The sequence below is a fragment of the Pecten maximus genome, chromosome 18 (genome assembly GCF_902652985.1).
Source record: "Pecten maximus chromosome 18, xPecMax1.1, whole genome shotgun sequence".
Lineage (NCBI taxonomy): Eukaryota > Metazoa > Mollusca > Bivalvia > Pectinida > Pectinidae > Pecten > Pecten maximus.
The window spans coordinates 9,760,855-9,787,328 of NC_047032.1; the positions used below are offsets into that span (position 1 = coordinate 9,760,855).

General features: G+C 43.4%; 1 protein-coding gene across 4 annotated transcripts in view; it reads right to left on the minus strand.

Annotated features, from left to right (window-relative positions):
• Window positions 1-26,474, minus strand: part of LOC117316117 (potassium voltage-gated channel protein Shaw-like) — a 160,890-nt gene that overhangs the window by 35,663 nt on the left and 98,753 nt on the right. For all 4 annotated transcript variants that reach the window (XM_033870614.1, XM_033870616.1, XM_033870615.1 and 1 more), the window contains one exon: window positions 262-1,174. In XM_033870614.1, the coding sequence (XP_033726505.1) occupies window positions 262-1,174 (913 nt within the window). The remainder of the gene's footprint in view (window positions 1-261; window positions 1,175-26,474) is intronic.

The following is a 26,474-nucleotide window of genomic DNA, read 5'->3' on the forward strand; positions in this document are numbered from 1 at the left end:
AACTATTAATAACTGACTTATTATCTAACATCCAACACAAGTCGTTATGGTAATGATAACGTCATTCAAACTAATTATATGCAAAAAAACCTGAACGAATTTCATCGATGAGCAAGGATATATGTTCTATATATAGAATCAATATTTTCCCTGGTTTCAAAAAAACAATCTATTAAACATCATGAAAATGTAAAGCGTACTTTTCAAGGAGGATTAAAATGTTCTCCTTTCATCGAGCCCACTGTATCTACGAACACTTACCTATTCTGCTTATTTTTGTATTCAGTGCCCCTGGGTGGTTCTGTTTAATAGCATTCATGCGCCTATTGGTAGGTCCCTGCCCCCCGGGCATCCCCGCCGCCTTAGGACCTTTCGGGCGCGGCGCTTCCACAGGTAACACTCTTCTTCGCTTTTTCGGCAATTTAGAGCGCGCTTGCGTGTGGGAATAGAAGAGGGCAAAGTTGCTGACGATGACAGGGACAGGGAGGGCGATCGTCAGTACGCCCATGAGAGCGCACAGCGCACCGACGAACATGCCGACGTACGTTTTAGGCACCATGTCCCCGTAACCTACGGTAGTCATAGTAACAATAGCCCACCACAGCCCCACGGGGATGCTGGTGAATTCATTTTCAGGATTGTACTGGATTCTCTCGGCGTAGAAGATGAGAGCTGCAAAGATCACAATACCTAACACAAGGAAGAAAATCAACAGAATGAGCTCCTTGGCACTGGCCTTGAACGTGTGGATGAGAATCTTCAGGCCTGCCGAGTGTCTAGTCAATTTACACAGTCGCATTATACGGATAATACTAAAAAATTCCAGAATGTCACTCTCCTGTTTCAGACTTGTTAATAGAAAGTCTAGATAAAATGAAAGCGTGGCTATTATATCTATTATATTCACCGGGGCTTTGAGGAAATCCAGCTTATTTGGAGCAACTATTAGGCGAATGATAATTTCAAAAGTGAACCAAGCGTTACTCGCACACTCTATGTAGAAGAATGCTTCGTGTGGCTCTGTTTTCCGTTTTTCCAGGCGCCATGATGCGTTGCCCTCTGACACATTTGTGGTTACGTTGCGCAAGACCGGAACTCGCATCTCTGGATGAGTTTTTAGACAGAAGGACAGAATAGAAACGACGATGAAGAAAACTGAAACCACGGCGATCACCTGAAATGCACAAAGAAACAAACGTTACTCGATGTAAGTCAAAATGTCGTCTTAAAAATCAAATCTATAAAAAATCAAACTAGACAAGGTGCAATGTAACAAATCATTATACCTCCAAAATGAAAAAAACAGACAATGACTGGTTTAGAGTCGTCACATGTCAGGGAGACCAAGCTTCGAGTCTCCCTCGCATGCAGCATATCTCCCCCATATTGACCCTCACATAGGGTTTCAGAGTTGTCGGTCGTGACACGGAGCTCATCGAGGTATTCCGAACAACACGAACATCAATAAAAATGACAGACCAGCCATATTTCATCTGATTGAACCCAATGGTATCAATGTAGGGTGATGCTTCAGGTAGACGTTATAGTTAAAACACACAATACAAATGGTATAATTGATCCTAACTGATATCAATATGTCAAAAATGATAAAACTTTCTCACTGTAAAATGTTATTTAGTTTTTCATATTGATTTTAGATTAATTTACCATTGTCAAAGTAATGTCTTAACTGATAATGCATTTCGGTATAATACATAACTGATTGCGATTGTTGTAGGGAAATATGAGGACTTTGTTGTTGCTTCGCCCTCATTTAATATGACATGTCTTGAGTAAACAAATCGTCATATCTTCCTACATCCGGGGCAATTAATGTATATAAACACTATGAAGCAAACAACGTACATCCCTTTGTTGACGTGTTAATCATATATGCCTTTTGTTGACGTGTTAATTATATATGCCTTTTGTTGACGTGTTAATTATATATGCCTTTTGTTGACGTGTTAATTATATATGCCTTTTGTTGACGTGATAAATATATATCACTTTTTATATTCATATTAGGAATAATATGCATGTTTATGATTCGAAGTATTATACGTCCAACTCATTTGGCACATGTGACCTGTTTAACAAACATTCCTAAAAACAAGGTATTCTCACTAGATTACACTCACCGTGCAATGTCTTAAGAAAAACACATTGCTGTGAAGGATATTTTCGTTATCAGTATAAATGTAAAAAAAAAATGGATGTTTATCAGCACATGAATTACCTAAAAGTCAAATTGTTGTTATATGTTGTAGTTTGGTTTGTTTGGTTTTCTTTTGTTTAACGTCCCTATTAACAGCCAGCGTCACTTAAGGACGTGCCAGGTTTTGGAGGTGGAGGAAAGCCGGAGTACCCGGAGAAAAACCACCGGCCTACGGTCAGTACCTGGCAACTGCCCCACCCACGTAGGTTTCGAACTCGCAACCCAGAGGTGGAGGGCTAGTGATAAAGTGTCGGTACACCTTAACCACTCGGCCACCGCGGCCCCTATATGTCGTAGAATTTTTGATTGTCTCAGTTGTCTACATACTGATGGCATATATTAGCCATTGTTTTCTCACTGCCAGGGACATGATGATGTAGATATCATGACGATGGCGTTCGTTATCTCTAAGGCTTGATGATGTAGATATATATCAACCAAATTGTACTCTTTAAGATGATGTCATTTCTAGTTATCATAAGCATAAGTACCTTAACAGTATATTAAATTTAATACATTCAAACTTCACAGAATGGTTAACAGTTTTAACTGCTAACCCAACATGTTTGTTTTCTAGACCGAAGCGCTTTTTTGTACAAAGAAACACAATTTTCATCGCATTTATTTGAAATATAAAAAATCGTTACACAAAAGAAAACAAAATGCTTTCAAGTCTCGTGTCTTAGTTGAGATTTTGCCAGATAAAGAAACTATAAGTAGGAGACCAGTTTGTGATGCCAAACCTTAATCAAATTTTTTTTTACGTAAGAGATTACTTTTGACATCAGTCCATCTAAACTGACTTACCAACAATGGATCTGATTATATTAACTGTAGCTTGTGTAACAACCACCTAACGTCTCAAAGTCCATGGCAAACCTCAATTAACTACCAACGAGTGTGTTAATTAGTCTAAATAAAAGTTTATATCCAGCGTAAACAAAGTTCCATGGCAACCCTTAAGCATTCTCCTGATCCGGAATTCCATTTTCCCCCTGATTTTATGTAACAACCATTTACATTTTATTTAGTCTACCTAATTTCCGGCGGTCGTTTATGCCGTGTGTTCTGAGCGTTCGTCAAGTGTTTCTCTGTTGTATGGCCGTTTTACCATTGTATTGTGATCATGTCATATTGATTCTTTACTTTTCATGCGGCCACGAATCGAAGTCACCACTATCCTGTCGATGAGTAAAATGGCAGTAAGCACCAGTTTCCTGCTTGAATGGGGGAAATGCACAGTGGTTGGGTATGAAGTTAGAATAGACAAAACGTAGATTTGGAGCTAGAATAACAAAAGGCGTGAAAATGATGACAGTTATGTATTTGAGTTTGGTTTATTTTGTGTATTGCAGTTTATTTTGTGTATTAGAGTTTTATTTATTTTGTGTATTAGAGTTTTGTTTATTTTGTTTAACGTCCTGTTAAAGCCCGGGTCATTAGAGCACGTGCATGGTTTGTGAGGTGGAGGAAAGCTGGAATAACCCGGAGAAAAACCACCGGCCTACGGTCAGCACCTGGCAACTGCCCCACGTGGGTTTCGAACTCACGACCCAGATGTGAAGGGCTAGTGATAAAGTGTCCGGACACCTTAACCACTCGGCCACCAACAGTAATGTATTAAAGAGTAAGAAAGAAATGGAAGGAATCGAACTGAAAACATATTTGGGAAATTGTGGTATGAGAGTGGGGGAACAACATTTTGAGGGATACATAATGTGTCAAAAGAAGAACGGTTTCCATCACTGCAGCATATTATATTGGAGAGTTTAGAAAGACGGAAATCCATTAGAGTGAAAAGTGGTCAATCCCCTTTGCTCCTCCTTGGCCTTCAGAAGCTCTATGTTCCTCCTTGATCCTGATAAGCCCCTTTGCTCCACATTGATTTTGTTGGGCCCAATTGCTCCTCCTTGACCTTAAGAGGACCTTTGTTCCTCCTTGACCTTAAGAGCACCTTTCTTCATCCTTGATATTGATAGGCTCCTTTGCTCCTCCTTGACCTATAGAGGCGCCTTGTTCCGTTCCTCCTCCTTGACCTTGAAAGGCCCCTTTGCTGCGCCGCCTTAGTCTCGTTATTTCGCTTTCTTCCCTTTGAACTAGATTAGTTGATAAGCCCTTCTTCGGTCCATTAGTTACATTTGTTCATCCGTAAGTCTTTCAAGATATGTTTTGTCCCTGGTCCTGATCGATGGGCTTCTAACCTCATTTCCAATCCTACCTTGACAATCACTTTTCCTAAAACGGCCATTAAGCATTTTGATCTTTAACTTCTATTACATCAAACCATTGAAAAAAAATGTAGTTCTAAATCAGCATCGCTTTGGAGGGAACACATATTTATTATTAATTAACTGCAAAATATTGCAGAGGAGTTAATTTATTTTTATTTTTCAGTGACAAACGCAGACGGTGCCTAATCTAGAGGTGATCACTCCATAGTACATTCCGACGACTGTTCCCGGTAGATCAAGCATGGCCGGCTCACAGTATCGACACCATTGATGGTATCGTGCAGTACCACGAACGCTCGTTTTGTTCCCCGTTTACTGTATATTTTATGTTCAAAATGCCACTCTGTGTATTGGGGCAGTCAACTAGCAGCTAGCGTTGACAGTACACATTGTAGACACTTGGTTGGACCGTTCGGAACACACCGGCCGATTCGTTGCGGCCATTTTTGATGGACTTCCAAATATAATAAGACACAGAGGTCGCTTTGTACAACTGTATAGAACCTGCGTAGACCCTTCGGAACATCTCGGCTGATTCGCTGCGGCCATCTTTGATGAACTTCAAAATGTAATTAGACAAAAAGGTCGTTGTACAAATGTATAGAACCCCTATGGGTATGCTTTTCTGATAAAAGTATTAAGCAATATTTGATAACATTCCGCTTAGTTAACACAAAAATGATACCCCATTTGCTCACTCTCTTTCTCTCTGCAGTAACCTTTTATGTCGTTTACGGTTAGCATCAGACGTTTTCGATCTGAGCATATCATGAAGAGCCCATGATATAGTACAGGGGACCCTTATTCTCTCGGAACACCTTACTTCAGGAACATTTTCCTTCACTTTCATTATTCATGATTTGTTTAAGTTAATCATATATTTCCTTTTCTTTGCTATCAGCTCCATTTTTGCATTTCGTTTTCAAGTCGGATATCTGTTGTCTAGGCGTCCCTCTAATTTCCGTATTTTGTGTTTGCTATTATTCAGTGTTATTCCCTCAAGCTACACTTCTGTCTTTAGTCTTGATGTCTGTTACGGTTTCCTGACTTTAGAACCTGTGATAATCACCTGTGTTGGATCAAGTGAAAAAGGTAAAATTTTCAATTCATTGTTAGAAGGGCTATAGGAGTTTATGGATAAGAGAAACGTAAAACAACAGTTAGTCGGATCAACTTTTGCCATAATAGGAAACTGAATGTTAACAATCAGATGAAGACCACCTTTATAAGAGGGACATCATCTTGATAAGACCATAGCATTAGGAGGGGCAACATTTTGATAAGACCATATCATTAGGAGGGGCAACATCTTGATAAAGACCACCTTTATAAGATTGGCAACATCTTGATGAAGACTATCTATTTAAGAGGAATAAAATCCTGAAGAAGACCACCTTTCTCAGAGGGGCAACATCTTGATTAGGACCACTTTTCTAAGACGGGCGACATCTTGATGAAGGCCATCTTTCTAGGAGTTTCAACAGCTTGATGAAGACAACCTCTCTAAGAGGGATATCATCTTGATAAAGACGTCTTCTCTAAGAGGGGCAACATCCTGGTAAAGAACACCTCTATTAGAGGGGCAACATCCTGGTAAAGAACATCTCTATTAGAGGGCAACATCCTGGTAAAGAGCATCTCTATTAGAGGGATATCATCTTGATAAAGACGTCTTCTCTAAGAGGGGCAACATCCTGGTAAAGAACACCTCTATTAGAGGGATATCATCTTGATAAAGACGTCTTCTCTAAGAGGGGCAACATCCTGGTAAAGAGCATCTCTATTAGAGGGATATCATCTTGATAAAGACGTCTTCTCTAAGAGGGGCAACATCCTGGTAAAGAACACCTCTATTAGAGGGGCAACATCCTGGTAAAGATCATCTCTAAAAGAGGGATATCATCTTGATAAAGACGTCTTCTCTAAGAGGGGCAACATCCTGGTAAAGAATATCTCTATTAGAGGGGCAACATCCTGGTAAAGATCATCTCTAAAAGAGGGATATCATCTTGATAAAGACGTCTTCTCTAAGAGGGGCAACATCCTGGTAAAGAACACCTCTATTAGAGGGATATCATCTTGATAAAGACGTCTTCTCTAAGAGGGGCAACATCCTGGTAAAGAGCATCTCTATTAGAGGGATATCATCTTGATAAAGACGTCTTCTCTAAGAGGGGCAACATCCTGGTAAAGAACACCTCTATTAGAGGGGCAACATCCTGGTAAAGATCATCTCTAAAAGAGGGATATCATCTTGATAAAGACGTCTTCTCTAAGAGGGGCAACATCCTGGTAAAGAACATCTCTATTAGAGGGGCAACATCCTGGTAAAGATCATCTCTATTAGAGGGATATCATCTTGATAAAGACGTCTTCTCTAAGAGGGGCAACATCCTGGTAAAGAACACCTCTATTAGAGGGGCAACATTCTGAAGAAGAACATCTTTCTAAGAGAGACAATATTCGATGAAGACCACATTTTGACTAAAGGGTATCAGCTATGTCAATGTCCGGCGGAAATCAACTACCGCTTATGACATTCAACACACAAATCGGCCAAGAATCTCCTCGAGACAAAGTTAGATATTTTTGGCTGTCAGAGAAAAAAAAGAAATGTCGCAGAAGAAAAGAAAGTGCATAATGTCTGTGGGTGGTCATTATTTCACACAAATCAGGTGGCCAACTTCCACAGCGAGAAAACTAGGAGTCGTAAACATATGCAAAATTAACACCAAGTGCACTGGGGAGCCGTAGTGAAATGACAATCGATCAAAACATCGTATGTGTTACGCTCAATGTGTGCCTTATAAGCTTCTACAACGAAACACAGCCAGCGAGCCAGGCCCACAGACGTGTGACGTTCATGCTGTGGTATTGCTGCACTGTAACGCTTCCCAATGGAAGTACAAGTACAAGTTCAATTATTCTTCAAGTTCAGCTCTGTTATCAATACAAAACTAATAATTTCTGTTAGGAGACAACGGGTATTTAGCAAACTCAAAGTGAAAACATTTACGTAGGATTCATCAGTTAGTAGGGAGAGTGCTATAATGAGCTTCTAGAGTCATAAGGTTCAAGGTTTTCTGTTACAGTGAATGTACGAAAATCCATCCCCACTAAGTGCGGTTTATATTTCTTATGAAGATAGGGCCATCGGTTGACCTATGCTGCTATGGTTGTGTCGTTGGTCAAGACACCGTTATCGCCCTGAAAAAACATACGGCTTGACTCCCGTACGTTGTCAAGAGAGGTAGTCATCAACTACTACATGTATAACTGCCTTTAAAATATATGAACAGACAAAGGCCGTTTCTGTGTCTATAAAAGACTAGCAAAACCATTGAGATGCTTCCTTAATCAGTTTTGGTATGGTTACCGAAAACTTTCTGTTAATTGACTTCGTCATATTGATTTCAATGACGGTACTGCATACCTTCGTTAATTGTCCACATGTATAATGAACAACATTTTGCAAACTTGCTATACTGTATGGAACTGAATAATGTACAACATTGTACTTTGTAAATTTACAACATTGTACGAGACTGAATGATGTACTACATTATACTTTGTAAATTTGCTTCATTTTATGGGAATTAATGATGTACTACATTGTACTTTGTAAATTCGCTACATTTTATGAGAATTAATGATTTTCAACATTGTACTTTGTAAATATGCTTCATTTTATGGGACTGAATGATGTACTACATTGTAATTTGCAAATTCGCTACATTGTATGTGACGGAATGGTGTACAGCATTGTAATTTGTAATTTATTTTACATTGTATGGGACTGAATAATATACAGCATTGTACTTGATAAAATTGCTACATTGTATGGGATCAAATGTTTAAGGAAGGCTGTCCAATGAAGTAGTTTTTTCTCTCTCGCAGAAGTCTAACAGCATCAATGGTCTTTGGATGGTGCTACATTAGGTAATAATTGTCAACAACAACAACACCAGAATTATCATACTTTGTATATATAGCCGATCAGCTACCTTGGGCCCATGTCAGAGCCGCTAGTAACACGACACGAATCCATATCAGATTGTATCCTACCAACACTACTCGCTGACGGTAGTTCAACATGGATTACTACAACCCAATGGTCGGTACTAGGGATTATCAGACTGATTTTTACTTCTATAACGTAATATTCATGTACCTTTACGATATTTTGTACCCAGTTAGCCTGATACGAATACCCTATAAACTATTTAACACATATACTTGTTTACAATTTTGGTTCAATATATGCATGTACGCACCTCAACTACAATGGCGGATATATTTGTTTAAATAAAGAGTTAGATTTGAGATTTCCTCTTATCAAGACAATTTGATTACTGTTACATATGCGCTTGATGAAATGGAAATCGTAAAACTACTTATCCTGTCACAAATACTTACGTTCTTCGATATCCATCATAAAAAAGTTCGATATCCGATATCTTTAATATGTAGAGTGGCTTAATCATGTATATTTTATGAAATGTCCTTACTTGCGACTTTTGAGATGGTCCCCGTCGCCGCAAAGAAATAATTTTATTGATTTTGCGATCAGGGGAGATGTAACATTAACGGCACAAACATCAGCTATGGTAGCCGTGTAGGATCGTACAAATGTAGGTAACAACACAAACATAAGCTATGGTAGCCGTGTAGGATCGTACAAATATAACAACACAAACATCAGCTATGGTAGCCGTGTAGGACCGTACAAATATAACAACATAAACATCAGCTATGGTAGCCGTGTAGGGTCGTACAAATGTAGGTAACAACACAAACATAAGCTATGGTAGCCGTTTAGGGTCGTACAAATGTAGGTTACAACACAAACATCAGCTATGGTAGCCGTTTAGGGTCGTACAAATGTAGGTATTAACACAAACGTCAGCTATGGTAGCCGTATAGGATCGTACAAATATAACAACGCAAACGTCAGCTATGGTAGCCGTGTATGGTCGTACAGATGTAGGTAACAACACAAACATCAGCTATGGTAGCCGTGTAGGACCGTACAAATGTAGGTAACAACATAAACGTCAGCTATGGTAGCCGTGTAGGACCATACAAATGTAGGTAACAACACAAACATCAGCTATGGTAGCCGTATAGGGTCGTACAAATGTAGGTAACAACACAAACTTAAGCTATGGTATATAATTATAAATCGTTACACTTTCCGTAATAATCCTGGAAAATGAAATATGATTAGACAAGTGTAACGACGCCCAATGTTTAAACATATATCAAATACCGACAACGATGTGCAAACATGGCTCCAAAAAAGCCAGGCTTCTAGTATTACAATATATATGTTTACATCTACCTATAGTAAGTATAGAGGTTAAAACTATGATATAATACAAAAAGGCCGAAACAGTTCATATGACTTTGTCGTAATCTATGAAAAAAAAACTGAAGTTAACACAGGTTTATTACCTCTCTAAACGAAGAGCATTTGATATACGTAAACAGTAGGCGCATTATTTAAATACAATCAGTACATATTTTTCAGATAACTCGGCAAGACAGAAACAATTTTGTTAGAATGCAAAAAATACACGTAAGTTCAACGCCTATTTCTCCCGTAAAATCTGTGAAATTTGACTTCGTACATTCACCTTGGGAAAAGCATTTGATGAACTTTGTTTATGTTTAAGATTAGAATTGATAATACACAATTATTTTTATCTCGATGTTGCAGTCGATATTTGACGGGCAAACACTGGACATGCGAAATAGATGTAGGATTGATATAAACGGAAAACATTACCTTTCAATTAACAAAGCAAATTGTCTTACCAACATGATTCACATGATATATCATCACTAATATGTTATGAATAATCCACACAACAACAAAAAAGAAAAAAAACAAATTACATGTAACTATTTGATAAGACATTTGATGCATTTGACAGATAAGATAAGGAACTCTAGTGTGCAGACTGTGAAACAGGAGCAGGTCCGACTCCCGTGTATCAACCTTGGAGTAGGGGCAGGTCCGACTCCCGTGTATCACTCTCGTGTATCAACCTTGGAGTAGATCCGACCTCTGTGCAACAACTGGAGGGCAGGCCCGACTCAGGTGTATAGACTGTGAAGCAGGCGGCCTGACTCGTGTGTATAGATTGTGAAGCAGGCGGACCGACTCGTGTGTATAGACTATGAAGCAGGCGGACCGACTCGTGTGTATAGACTGTGAAGCAGGCGGCCCGACTCGTGTGTATAGACTGTGAAGCAGGCCGGACTCGTGTGTATAGACTGTGAAGCAGGCCCGACTCGTGTGTATAGACTGTGAACCAGGCCTCACTCGTGTATAGACTGAAGCAGGTGGCCCGACTCGTGTGTATAGACTGACGAGCAGGCGGTCCGACTCGTGTGTATAGACTGTGAAGCAGGCCTCACTCGTGTGTATAGACTGTGAAGCAGGCCCGACTCGTGTGTATAGACTGTGAAGCAGGCCCGACTCGTGTGTATAGACTGAGGATCAGGCCTGAGTCACGTGTATAGACTGTGGAGCAGGCCCGAGTCACGTGTATAGACTGTGAAGCAGGCCCGACTCGTGTGTATAGACTGTGAAGCAGGCCTGAGTCACGTGTATAGACTGTGAAGCAGGCCCGACTCGTGGGTATAGACAGTGAAGCAGGCGGCCCGACTCGTGGGTATATACTGTAGAGCAGGCCCGAGTCACGTCTATAGACTCTGAAGCAGGCGGCCCGACTCGTGTGTATAGAGTGTGAAGCAGGTCCGACTCGTGTGTATAGACTGTTAAGCAGGCCCGACTCGTGTGTATATACTGTGAAGCAGGCGGCCCGTCGCGTGTGTATAGACTGTGGAGCAGGCGGCCCGACTCGTGTGTATAAACTGTGGAGTACGCCCGACGCGTGGGTATAGACTGTGAAGCAGGCGGCCCGACTCGTGTGTATAGACTGTGAAGCAGGCCCGACGCGTGTGTATTGACTGTGAAGCAGGCCCGACTCGTGTGTATAAACTGTGAAGCAGGCCCGACTCGTGTGTATTGACTGTGAAGCAGGCGGCCCGAGTCACGTGTATAGACTGAGGAGCATACCCGACTCGTGTGTATAGACTGTGAAGCAGGCGGCCCAAGTCACGTGTATGGACTGAGAAGCAGGCGGCCCGAGTAACGTGTATAGTCTCTGGAGGAGGCGGCCGACTCGTGTGTATATAATGTTGAGCAGGCGGCCCGACTCGTGTGTATAGACTGTGAAGCAGGCCCGAGTCACGTGTATAGACTGTGAAGCAGGACATGCGAAATAGATGTAGGATTGATATAAACGGAAAACATTACCTTTCAATTAACAAAACAAATTGTCTTACCAACATGATTCACATGATATATCATCACTAATATGTTATGAATAATCCACACCACAACAAAAAAGAAAAAAAAATGCATATAACTATTTGATAAGACATTTGATGCATTTGACAGATAAGATAAGGAACTCTAGTGTGCAGACTGTGAAACAGGAGCAGGTCCGACTCCCGTGTATCAACCTTGGAGTAGGGGCAGGTCCGACTCCCGTGTATCACTCTCGTGTATCAACCTTGGAGTAGATCCGACCTCTATGCAACGACTGGAGGGCAGGCCCGACTCAGGTGTATAGACTGTGAAGCAGGCGGCCTGACTCGTGTGTATAGACAGTGAAGCAGGCGGACCGACTCGTGTGTATAGACTATGAAGCAGGCGGACCGACTCGTGTGTATAGACTGTGAAGCAGGCCCGACGCGTGTGTATAGACCGTGAAGCAGGCCGGACTCGTGTGTATAGACTGTGAAGCAGGCCCGACTCGTGTGTATAGACTGTGAAGCAGGCCTCACTCGTGTATAGACTGAAGCAGGTGGCCCGACTCGTGTGTATAGACTGACGAGCAGGCGGTCCGACTCGTGTGTATAGACTGTGAAGCAGGCCTCACTCGTGTGTATAGACTGTGAAGCAGGCCCGACTCGTGTGTATAGACTGTGAAGCAGGCCCGACTCGTGTGTATAGACTGAGGATCAGGCCTGAGTCACGTGTATAGACTGTGGAGCAGGCCCGAGTCACGAGTATAGACTGTGAAGCATGCCCGACTCGTGTGTATAGACTGTGAAGCAGGCCTGAGTCACGTGTATAGACTGTGAAGCAGGCCCGACTCGTGGGTATAGACAGTGAAGCAGGCGGCCCGACTCGTGGGTATATACTGTAGAGCAGGCCCGAGTCACGTCTATAGACTCTGAAGCAGGCGGCCCGACTCGTGTGTATAGAGTGTGAAGCAGGCCCGACTCGTGTGTATAGACTGTTAAGCAGGCCCGACTCGTGTGTATATACTGTGAAGCAGGCGGCCCGTCGCGTGTGTATAGACTGTGGAGCAGGCGGCCCGACTCGTGTGTATAAACTGTGGAGTACGCCCGACGCGTGTGTATAGACTGTGAAGCAGGCGGCCCGACTCGTGTGTATAGACTGTGAAGCAGGCCCGACGCGTGTGTATTGACTGTGAAGCAGGCCCGACTCGTGTGTATAAACTGTGAAGCAGGCCCGACTCGTTTGTATTGACTGTGAAGCAGGCGGCCCGAGTCACGTGTATAGACTGAGGAGCATACCCGACTCGTGTGTATAGACTGTGAAGCAGGCGGCCCAAGTCACGTGTATGGACTGTGAAACAGGCGGCCCGAGTAACGTGTATAGTCTCTGGAGGAGGCGGCCGACTCGTGTGTATATAATGTTGAGCAGGCGGCCCGACTCGTGTGTATAGACTGTGAAGCAGGCCCGAGTCACGTGTATAGACTGTGGAGCAGGCCCGAGTCACGTGTATAGACTGTGAAGCAGGCCCGAGTCACGTGTATAGACTGAGGAGCAGGCCCGAGTCACGTGTATAGACTGTGGAGCAGGCCCGAGTCACGTGTATAGACTGTGAAGCAGGCTCGACTCGTGTGTATAGACTGAGGATCAGGCCAGAGTCACGTGTACAGATTGTGGAGCAGGCGGCCCGACTCGTGTATATAGACTGTGAAGCAGGCCCGACTCGTGTGTATATACTGTGAAGCAGGCGGCCCGAGTCACGTGTATAGACTGTGAAGCAGGCCCGACTCGTGAGTATAGACTGTGAAGCAGGCCCGACTCGTGAGTATAGACTGTGAAGCAGGCCCGACTCGTGTGTATAGACTGTGAAGCAGGCGGCCCGACTCGTGTGTATAGACTGTGAAGCAGGCCCGAGTCACGCGTATAGACTGTGAAGCAGGCGCAAAATACGTGTATAGACTGTGAAGCAGGCCCGACTCGTGGGTATAGACAGTGAAGCAGGCGGCCCGACTCGTGTGTATAGACTGTGAAGCAGGTCAGAGTCCTGTGTATAGACTGTGGAGCAGGACCGAGTCACGTGTATAGACTGTGAAGCAGGCGGCCCGACTCTTGTGTATAGAGTTTTAAGCAGGCCCGACTCGTGTGTATATACTGTGAAGCAGGCGGCCCGACTCGTGTGTATAGACTGTGAAGCAGGTCAGAGTCCTGTGTATAGACTGTGGAGCAGGACCGAGTCACGTGTATAGACTGTGAAACAGGCGGCCCGACTCTTGTGTATAGACTTTTAAGCAGGCCCGACTCGTGTGTATTGACTGTGAAGCAGGCCAGAGTCATGCACTGTGGAGTAGGCCCGACTCGTGTGTATAGACTGTGAAGCAGGCGGCCCAAGTCACGTGTATAGACTGTGAAGCAGGCGGCCCGACTCGTGTGTATTGACTGTGAAGCAGGCCAGAGTCATGCACTGTGGAGTAGGCCCGACTCGTGTGTATAGACTGTGAAGCAGGCGGCCCAAGTCACGTGTATAGACTGTGAAGCAGGCGGCCCGAGTCACGTGTATAGACTGTGGAGCAGGCCCGAGTCACGTGTATACACTGTGGAGCAGGCCCGATTCACGTGTATACACTGTGGAGCAGGCGGCCCGACTCGTGTGTATACATTGTGAAGCAGGCCCGACTCATGTGTATAGACTGTGAAGCATGCCCGACTCGTGTGTATAGACTTTGAAGCAGGCCCGACTCGTGTGTATATAATGTGAAGCATGCGGCCGGACTCGTGTGTATAGACTGAGGACCAGGCCAGAGTCACGTGTATAGATTGTGGAGCAGTCGGCCCGACTCGTGTATATAGACTATGAAGCAGGCCCGACTCGTGTTTATATACTGTGAAGCAGGCGACCCGAGTCACGTGTATAGACTGTGAAGCAGGCCCGACTCGTGAGTAAAGACTGTGAAGCAGGCCCGACTCGTGTGTATAGACTGTGAAGCAGGCGGCCCGACTCGTGTGTATAGACTGTGAAGCAGGCCCGAGTCACGCGTATAGACTGTGAAGCAGGCTCGAAATACGTGTATAGATTGTGAAGCAGGCCCGACTCGTGGGTATAGACTGTGAAGCAGGCGGCCCGAATCGTGTGTATAGACAGTGAAGCAGGCCCGAGTCACGGGTATACACTGTGGAGCAGGACCGATTCACGTGTATAGACTGTGGAGCAGGCGGCCCGACTGGTGTGTATAGACTGTGGAACAGGCCCGACTCGTGAGTATAGACTGTGAAGCAGGCCCGACTCGTGTGTATATATTGTGAAGCAGGCGGCCCGACTCGTGTGTATAGACTGTGAAGCAGGCGGCCCGACTCGTGTGTATAGACAGTGAAGCAGGCCCGACGCGTGTGTAAAGACTGTGGAGCAGGTGGACCGACTCGTGTGTATAAACTGTGAAGCAGGCCCGACTCGTGTGTATAGACTGTGAAGCAGGCGGCCCGACTCGTGTGTATAGACAGTGAAGCAGGCCCGACGCGTGTGTAAAGACTGTGGAGCAGGTGGACCGACTCGTGTGTATAAACTGTGAAGCAGGCCCGACTCGTGTGTATAGACTGTGAAGCAGGCCAGAGTCATGTGTATAGACTGTGGAGTAGGCCCGACTCGTGTGTATAGACTGTGAAGCAGGCGGCCCAAGTCAAGTGTATAGACTGTGAAGCAGGCGGCCCGAGTCACGTGTATAGACTGTGGAGGAGGCGGCCCGACTCGTGTGTATAGACTGTAATTATGTAATCACTAGCCAATACAACATTGTATTTTTAGATATTGACGAGTTCATAGGACTTGTTCAGGCATCGTGCATTTTCAACAGCCAATCGTGAGTATAGACTGTGACGCAGGCCCGACTCGTGTGTATAGACTGTGAAGCAGGCGGCCCGACTCGTGTGTATAGACTGTGTAGCAGGCCCGAGTCACGCGTATAGACTATGAAGCAGGCGCGAAATACGTGTATAGACTGTGAAGCAGGCTCGACTCGTGGGTATAGACAGTGGAGCAGACGGCCCGACTCGTGTATATAAACTGTGAAGCAGGCCCGACTCGTGTGTATATACTGTGAAGCAGGCGGCCCGAGTCACGTGTATAGACTGTGAAGCAGGCCCGACTCGTGAGTATAGACTGTGAAGCAGGCCCGACTCGTGTGTATAGACTGCGAAGCAGGCGGCCCGACTCGTGTGTATAGACTGTGAAGCAGGCCAGAGTCATGTGTATAGACTGTGGAGTAGGCCCGACTCGTGTGTATAGACTGTGAAGCAGGCGGCCAAACTCGTGTGTATAAATTGTGAAGCAGGCCCGACTCGTGTGTATAGACTGTGAAGCAGGCCAGAGTCATGTGTATAGACTGTGGAGTAGGCCCGACTCGTGGGTATAGACAGTGAAGCAGGCGGCCCGACTCGTGTGTATAGACTGTGAAGCAGGCCCGACGCGTGTGTAAAGACTGTGGAGCAGGTGGACCGACTCGTGTGTATAAACTGTGAAGCAGGCCCGACTCGTGTGTATAGACTGTGAAGCAGGCCAGAGTCATGTGTATAGACTGTGGAGTAGGCCCGACTCGTGTGTATAGACTGTGAAGCAGGCGGCCCAAGTCAAGTGTATAGACTGTGAAGCAGGCGGCCCGAGTCACGTGTATAGACTGTGGATGAGGCGGCCCGACTCGTGTGTATAGACTGTAATTATGTAATCACTAGCCAATACAACATTATATTATTAGATATTGACGAGTTCATAGGACTTGTTAAGGCATCGTGCATTTTCAACAGCCAATCGTGAGTATAGACTGTGACGCAGGCCCGACTCGTGTGTATAGACTGTGAAGCAGGCGGCCCGACTCGTGTGTATGGACTGTGTAGCAGGCCTGAGTCACGCGTATAGACTATGAAGCAGGCGCGAAATACGTGTATAGACTGTGAAGCAGGCTCGACTCGTGGGTATAGACAGTGGAGCAGGCGGCCCGACTCGTCTATATATAGACTGTGAAGCAGGCCCGACTCGTGTGTATATACTGTGAAGCAGGCGGCCCGAGTCACGTGTAGAGACTGTGAAGCAGGCCCGACTCGTGTGTATAGACTGTGAAGCAGGCGGCCCAAGTCACGTCTATAGACTGTGAAGCAGGCGGCCCGAGTCACGTGTATAGACTGTGGAGGAGGCGGCCCGACTCGTGTGTATAGACTTTGAAGCAGGCCCGACTCGTGTGTATAGAATGTTGAGCAGGCGGCCCGACTCGTGTGTTTAGACTGTGAAGCAGGCCCGAGTCACGTGTATACACTGTGGAGCAGGCCCGAGTCACGTGTATACACTGTGGAGCAGGCCCGATTCACGTGTATACACTGTGGAGCAGGCGGCCCGACTCGTGTGTATAGACTGTGAAGCAGGACCGACTCGTGTCTATAGACTGTTAAGCCGGCCCGACTCATGTGTATAGACTGTGAAGCATGCCCGACTCGTGTGTATAGACTGTGAAGCAGGCGGCCTAAGTCACGTGTATAGACTGTGAAGCAGGCGGCCCGAGTCACGTGTATAGACTGTGAAGCAGGCCCGAGTCACGCGTATAGACTGTGAAGCAGGCTCGAAATACGTGTATAGATTGTGAAGCAGGCCCGACTCGTGGGTATAGACTGTGAAGCAGGCGGCCCGAATCGTGTGTATAGACTGTGAAGCAGGCCCGAGTCACGGGTATACACTGTGGAGCAGGACCAATTCACGTGTATAGACTGTGGAGCAGGCGGCCCGACTGGTGTGTATAGACTGTGGAACAGGCCCGACTCGTGAGTATAGACTGTGAAGCAGGCCCGACTCGTGTGTATATACTGTGAAGCAGGCGGCCCGACTTGTGTGTATAGACTGTGAAGCAGGCGGCCCGACTCGTGTGTATAGACAGTGAAGCAGGCGGCCCAAGTCACGTCTATAGACTGTGAAGCAGGCGGCCCGAGTCACGTGTATAGACTGTGGAGGAGGCGGCCCGACTCGTGTGTATAGACTTTGAAGCAGGCCCGACTCGTGTGTATAGAATGTTGAGCAGGCGGCCCGACTCGTGTGTTTAGACTGTGAAGCAGGCCCGAGTCACGTGTATACACTGTGGAGCAGGCCCGAGTCACGTGTATACACTGTGGAGCAGGCCCGATTCACGTGTATACACTGTGGAGCAGGCGGCCCGACTCGTGTGTATAGACTGTGAAGCAGGACCGACTCGTGTCTATAGACTGTTAAGCCGGCCCGACTCATGTGTATAGACTGTGAAGCATGCCCGACTCGTGTGTATAGACTGTGAAGCAGGCGGCCTAAGTCACGTGTATAGACTGTGAAGCAGGCGGCCCGAGTCACGTGTATAGACTGTGAAGCAGGCCCGAGTCACGCGTATAGACTGTGAAGCAGGCTCGAAATACGTGTATAGATTGTGAAGCAGGCCCGACTCGTGGGTATAGACTGTGAAGCAGGCGGCCCGAATCGTGTGTTTAGACTATGAAGCAGGCCCGAGTCACGGGTATACACTGTGGAGCAGGACCAATTCACGTGTATAGACTGTGGAGCAGGCGGCCCGACTGGTGTGTATAGACTGTGGAACAGGCCCGACTCGTGAGTATAGACTGTGAAGCAGGCCCGACTCGTGTGTATATACTGTGAAGCAGGCGGCCCGACTTGTGTGTATAGACTGTGAAGCAGGCGGCCCGACTCGTGTGTATAGACAGTGAAGCAGGCCCGACGCGTGTGTAAAGACTGTGGAGCAGGTGGACCGACTCGTGTGTATAGACTGTGAAGCAGGCCCGACTCGTGTGTATAAACTGTGAAGCAGGCCAGAGTCATGTGTATAGACTGTGGAGTAGGCCCGACTCGTGTGTATAGACTGTGAAGCAGGCGGCCCAAGTCACGTGTATAGACTGTGAAGCAGGCGGCCCGAGTCAGGTGTATAGACTGTGGAGGAGGCGGCCCGACTCGTGTGTATAAACTGTGAAGCAGGCCCGACTCGTGTGTATAGAATGTTGAGCAGGCGGCCCGACTCGTGTGTTTAGACTGTGAAGCAGGCCCGAGTCACGTGCATACACTGTGGAGCAGGCCCGAGTCACGTGTATACACTGTGGAGCAGGCCCGATTCACGTGTATAGACTGTGGAGGAGGCGGCCCGACTCGTGTGTATAGACTGTGAAGCAGGACCGACTCGTGTCTATAGACTGTTAAGCCGGCCTGACTCATGTGTATAGACTGTGAAGCATGCCCGACTCGTGTGTATAGACTTTGAAGCAGGCCCGACTAGTGTGTATAGACTGTGAAGCAGGCGGCCCAAGTCACGTGTATAGACTGTGAAGCAGGCGGCCCAAGTCACGTGTATAGACTGTGAAGCAGGCGGCCCGAGTCACGTGTATAGACTGTGGAGGAGGCGGCCCGAATCGTGTGTATAGACTGTGAAGCAGGCGGCCCGACTCGTGTGTATAGACAGTGAAGCAGGCCCGACGCGTGTGTAAAGACTGTGGAGCAGGTGGCCCGACTCGTGTGTATAAACTGTGGAGCAGGCCCGACTCGTGTGTATAGACTGTGAGGCAGGCCCGACTCGTGTGTGTAGACTGTGAAGCAGACCAGAGTCATGTGTATACACTGTGGAGCAGGCCCGACTCGTGTGTATAGACTGTGAAGCAGGCCCGAGTCACGTGTATATACTATGGACCCTTTATCTATGCGTGTTGACTGTTGTGCAGAACATATCTTGTGTGTAAGCTTGAGAAACAGGTAACAATGACACAAAATAAAGGTATACGAAACAGGTCGTGGACATAGTACAGTTTATACATAAAATGTAGAATATCGACCTCTATAAAAGTCTATCAGATTATATCATGATAATAGATGCACACATTGATCACTGATGTAACAGTTTAAAATAATTAAATATTATGTAATCACTAGCCAATACAACAGTATATTATTAGATATTGACGAGTTCATAGGACTTGTTCAGGCATCGTGCATTTTTAACAGCCAATAAAATGTTCAAAAAGAAAACAATATATATATATACATTTAAATCAATGACATCGGCAACGTTGGTAAACTCCACAAAAAACGTTGATACACAACAGCCAGTATTAGGATGTTTAAGAAAAACAAATTTGAAATTTCCAAAAATGTAGGGAACTAATAAAGTCTACACTAGATGACTCTGAAATTAACAACGTCATGAACATAACTGTTTTATTGAACCGACGTGCATGCAAAATTATCTCCCTTTGTTTGATAGTTTTCAGTGCTAATGTGAAAATGTTCTCCCTTTGTTTTAAAGATTACAGTACTGGTATGTAAATTGTCTCCCTTTGTTTGATAGATTACAGTACTGGTATGTAAATTGTCTCCCTTTGTTTGATAGATTAACTGGTATGTAAATTGTCTCCCTTTGTTTGATAGATTACAGTACTGGTATGTAAATTGTCTCCCTTTGTTTGATAGATTAACTGGTATGTAAATTGTCTCCCTTTCTTTGATAGATTACAGTACTGGTATGTAAATTGTCTCCCTTTGTTTGATATATTACAGTACTGGTATGTAAATTGTCTCCCTTTGTTTGATATATTACAATACTGGTATGTAAATTGTCTCCCTTTCTTTGATAGATCTCAGAACTGGTATGTAAATTGTCTCCCTTTGTTTGATAGATTACAGTACTGGTGTGTAAATTGTCTCCCTTTGTTTGATAGATAACGCAGGATCTTCCTGTTCTACACAGTTGAGAGAAAAGGCACTGTCCGACACAGTAAGTACTCTTGAACTTTGCATTTTCCAAGTAATTCAAAAACTTCGATTTGAAAAGGAAATAACTGAACTATTGCCTATGACTCACATTTACAATTTTATGTCAGATTTTCCTATCGTTTTATTCAAATTCCATTTACGTGTGTTTTGTAAAAAAAAAAAAATTCTATAGGTAAGCATATTCGAATTAATAACGGGAAACGTTCCTTTAATTCTGCAATGCTTTTCGATGAGAAAAAATCAGAGTTCAGGAATATTGAATAAAGCAGGACTAGAACTGATATTTGTCATCTTACTCTAAAGGTACAGGTATGCAATGGCAGTTTATTAACTAAATAAAATTATTATATAATGTGTTTGGTTTTCCTTAACTATACGCATAAGCTATATTTTGAACTATTGCACGGCTAAAATGAATATTGCGCGGCCACTTGCGACCTATTGAACAACGCGTGACGTTTCGGAATTTAGTCCTGCCCTTTCAAGCGCCTAAGTCACTCAGATGTCATCACTGCCAGACGACAGTCTTGCCGACTTATAGGCCTACATGATAGTCGAGATTTCAGTGATTCAAGGTATGTTTTAGTTATTATTTAATAAAACAGTTATATCATGGGTGTCTGTGCTTTGATCCAGAATATTTGACACAAGGTACTGGTAATCGACCGATTGTCTACTGCACACGGCCTATATATTTGTGTAATATAGATCGTATCTTTCATTTACAACTTTATATGGTTTATACCAAACAAATCAGTAATGAATTCACTTGTTAAAACCCAGAATATCACAGGTGGGACACGATCCAGATCGTTAGGCCTAGCCTTTAACAATAACCTTGTTGTTCGTTATGTTGACACGCTAAATAATGTATATATGTAATTAAAGGGACACGGACAATTGTACATTAATAGTCACGTATACAGAATACATTATATACAGGATGTCTGACGCGCACTTAAATAAAATCTAACAATCACTAACCTAAACAACCTTCAATTCCGTCTATTGGGTCAAGGCGCTATCAAACTGTCATTTCTGTATTGCGCCATGGGTTCAGTAAATGATACTGATATATACGTTCCTGTATTTTAAGTAAGAATAAATGGCTCAAAGGTCAGCCCACTTAGCAAAATGTTTTGGTCAAAGTTGAACCTCCTTAGCAGTTGCCCTGCAGGTAGGCCGCCATAATTGTACCAGCTGCCCCCATTGCTTGATCGTAAGAGGCGACTAAATTTGGGATCTTTTCTGTTCTCTTCTTTTTGAACAATTTTCTTCTTCTTAATGTCTACCTTGACAATGCCTCAGTTTTGGCCTTGAGTTGAGCGTTCGCCACTGTGAGGAAGGATTTGGGTTCTGTCCCCTTGCCTAGACATACCAGGTTCTGCCCCCTTGCCTAGACATACCAGTCTTTAAACATGGTAGTTTCTACTCCTGCTTAGCGCTCAGCATATTAGGAGTGGGTCGACTGGTCCGCCCGTTGTCAGTGTAATGTGACCGGGTTGGGTGTCCTGCTGGGTGTCTTCGGCAATATGCTTCATTGAGGTAGCACTATAAATCGGCAAAATTTCCGGCCTATCACAAGGAGACTTCAAACAAACATACCGCATCCTCCCAAAACACGAATACGCAACCACCACACGCATGCATGTCGCACGCACGGGAGGCCGTCATTAAATGACCTCAGCTGTTGATAGGACGTTCAACAAATCTAACCAAACCAAATCCTTGGCAAAATTTTTCATCAACTTTAACCAAATTTGGCAAAACTTGTGGTCAAAGTTTAACCACCCTTGCGACCCCCTCCCCCTAAATTGCGAGCACAACCTCAAGCATCCAGGCAAAATGTCCCAACCTGAACTATTTTAGAATTTCCACTACCAATGTTCCACAGTAGCAATTATGAATTTACAAACGACCCAACTGTGAACCATTTCAATAGGATTTGGTAAAATACAGTCTGTGTTTAAAAACAAAACATCATAATCTGTTTCAAGTTTCTAGGACTCGACAGTGACGCTACGGACAAAGAGGGGAGATATAAAATGTCCACAGTAAGTATTAAGATACAGTAGGGAGCACTTACCCCAATACCGGAGAGGGCATTCAAACATGGTTAATTTGGTTGAATTTGAAGATTGAATAACTTGAAACAGCTTACAGGTATATTCCGATCAGATCCCATTGTCCGTAATAATTTAAAACAGGTAAAAAATCAAATGTCTTACAGTCCACTAGCATATCATGTCATCCAATCACAGTGTAGCCTCAGAGGTTATGCAATGGAGAAATAGGTCAATGCCAATTCTAAAACTGGATTTAGAAATCAGGGGTAGAAATTAAGCGAAAGTATATGGTACTCCAGACGGAATACTATTATACAGTGACCTGGTATCCCGCCTGAATATCTGGTATCCCGTCTCGATTCATTGATCAGTACTTGTTTTTCTGCCGAATCCACTTGACAATAATAAGATTATGCATATATTATTGTTTTTTATTGATAACAATATTTACGGTAAATGGCAAACACGTTAGCATAAACTGACACTACGGATCACAGTTGTAGAAACGCATAAGGCAGTCTAGGTAAGTCCAAGTTGTTGTGAGTATCAAACACACCTTTCTTTGATAAAATTACCGATGTCCTCGCTATTGAAGTCTTTCTGCTTTGCTACGGTGAACAAGACGTTCATGACTATTGGTTAAACAGTATTCTGGTACTACCCATGTACCTACAATGCATTATCTAGATGATATTAACTGGAACTGAGATTATCGATCCTAAGAAATGTAATTATTCTAGATCTAAATTGCCTTGCGTAATGATATTGTTATACCATTTTAGGCGTGATGTGGATTACCTCCGCCAGTGATATTCATACGCCACAAATGTTTACATGCAAACGGAGTTGGCGCGGGAACTTGAATAAAAGAGGCGGTGAAGTAACGAAAATCACTTCCTACTGATAGGGTACGCTTCTATGACACTTGTCTTTCATCCACAGTTGAAATTTGAAAGGAGATTCATGTTTTGTAAGTATCTTTTTTTATTTAATTTATAATTCTCAGGCTTTATGCACTTGAGCAAGCAAGCCCAATGCGACTTTCAACAAGGAGTACCAGTATACCCTGTGTGACTCAAAATAATACACAACAGTACATGAGAACGCTTCTCGTTATAAAATTGCTTTTACATGGGCTCAAGCGATATGTTCACAGACTAAAATCCTGTTATCTCCTACTTCCATACAGATAACGTGTATCAGCATTGTTTTTCATTACCGGAAATGAAACTTTAAGGAGAAAGTAGCTGTCCAAAATGTGGTTTAAATTTCAAGCTGAATTATTAAGTATTTTCATTTTCTTTGACAATTGACATTTTTGATATTGATTCAATGCAAAGTTCAAAAACACTTACCATCGAATGTAATAACTCTCGTTATACCAGGTAGACCCGGAAGTACCCTGCAGCAGCTGTTTGTGAAACAATATGTTGTGCAAATGTGCCGAATAAACCCATATTTGTGTAATACCAATGTCTGCGGCTGTCAAATGTTTACCTGACAACGGGTTCAGATTCCAAGATGTTTGTGAGTACGTTTAGCGGTTAAAGTGCATGCAATATTTGACGATGGTGCATGATATTTGTCAATTGGTAGGTTCAGAAATTACATTATAAGTATTAATGCTAACAAATATTCAGTAGTTTACAAGATTAAAGCCAACTGCTATGTGTTAAGATGTACAGAATGTCAAACTACATACAGATTAGAAAGCATTACAACATTACAAATTCAGGTTAAAATCCCAAATTAACACCTTAACATGTTGTCATGTTTAGTTTACGGTTCGATTTCTCACGGTTGTATGCATCATACTTATCAACTAGATGTATTTTTACAACATGAAATCTAGACTACAATACTTACAAGGAATCGTGAATATATCAAAACACACACATATATATAATTGTATTTTAGTCTATTGATTAACAGTACTAATCTACTTGTTTGGGAATTTAATTGTAGATATGCATTATTATTTTAATTAGTTTACGACAACAATGGCGTAATAACTATGAAGGGTGATTTGGGGTTCTAACTAAAGGCGCGGGTAAGCGGTTAACAAAAACAAACAAAACACAAACAAAAAGGAGGAAACATGTAAACAACACACTACCTATCCTAATCAGGCGCTAAGGGTGTTTACCAATCTATATCCGTATCATACGCGTACAGCGCGCATCCTCACGAACTTGTACGTCACATCCGGTTTCGGCTAATTTTAATATTTTAAGATGTTGGACTGTATAAAATGCGATCAAAGACCAAGTGCCTCACTTTCTGGACGACGGTGTAGGAATAACGTGGCGTAATTACGTCATATTTGTTTGAAGACCCAGATTCAATGAATCTACAAGGTTAATCTACTTCTGAAAAATAAAATCCGCTTCGTTTGTACGACAATGCGTTAGGACTATTTCAGTGCAAATGACTGTTAAAGTATACAGCCCTACTTCAAAATACTTAACTGGTACTTTACTTTCTATTTCAAAAGAATTCTTTTCAATATATATCTATGCTCTACCCTAGATAACAAGAGGCCGAGAGGGCCTGTATCGCTCACTTGAAAAAAAAATAGTGCTGTGGCAAAACACTCTTTGTATTTAAGTTATAATATAAATACCTCTCTCTTTACGGACGAATGCTTCAGATCGCATATGGACCAAATCCTTTCAATTCTACAGTATTTGCTATATGATTACCCTCGTAACACAGGCAAAGGAAGACCCAGACTCAAAAGTTCTACAAAGTGTGCTTCCTTTCCCCCAAGGATGCTTAAAACAATAATTGCACCAAATCCTGTCATTCCTTCAGTAGAATATGGACATTAAAGAATTTGTTATATTTCCGCAATCGGCCCCGTCCAACAGGCCCCTAGTGCCCAGACTCAGCATTTATACAGAACTGATTTCCCCTTCCCAATATGCTTCAGACCTAATACGGCCAAAATGTTTATCCAGATAAGTAGCGAATTTAGGAAAAGTTGACGGACGGACCACGGACGGTACGTCATGGCATACGCACATCTGTCCTTCGAGCGAGATGAGCTAAACAGTTCGAAGTACAAGGTCGCATATGTCATTAAAAAAAAAAATTTTTGCTTGACGATGCATCATGGTTGTTTTTGTTATACCCTTTTAAACCATATCAATAAGTACACCTTTGTTGGACGTCAGAAAGTGAGGTTCTTGGGCTACTCAAACATCTCTATACACATCTTTTATGTAAAATTGCTTTCTTGATAGTAATGTCTGCATCCGATGTATATAAGATATTCTGGCTTAAACATATTGCATTTGTATCTTTTTTATACAATGGAATTGCGCACAAGTTATTCAACTTACATTAAGCCCTATATATATCTTAGAGCGGTACCTAAGTGAAGCAATGTCGTCATATTTTCTCGATGTTGTGGACAAGATGCCACCGGGTGTCCATATACGTATTGGCTGCTGCAAGTACAAAGACAACTAGCAGTCAACATGTATTTGATATGGGCCATAAACAAGACTTAAATACTAGATCCATTGTTCAAGTTCGTGAGGCTGCGAGTAGTATACATATATACACTGGACATTGTAGATGTGGTTTAAATATATATATATAAAAGTTATGATCATTTGTGGAGAAAAATATCGAAAAACTACAGACGAGACACGCTGAATTTAAGAGGAATGTTAACTTACCTTCTATTGGTGTGAATGTAAGAGCAAGATAGACAGCGAACATTATCTACATGGCCGCTAATTATAAACCACGTCAACATCTCTAAACCACGTCCATAAGCACGCCTACATCACGTGACCATGTCAATGGCCACGCCCACAGCAATATCATTACGTCAATCATCACACCCACAATACATATATATGAA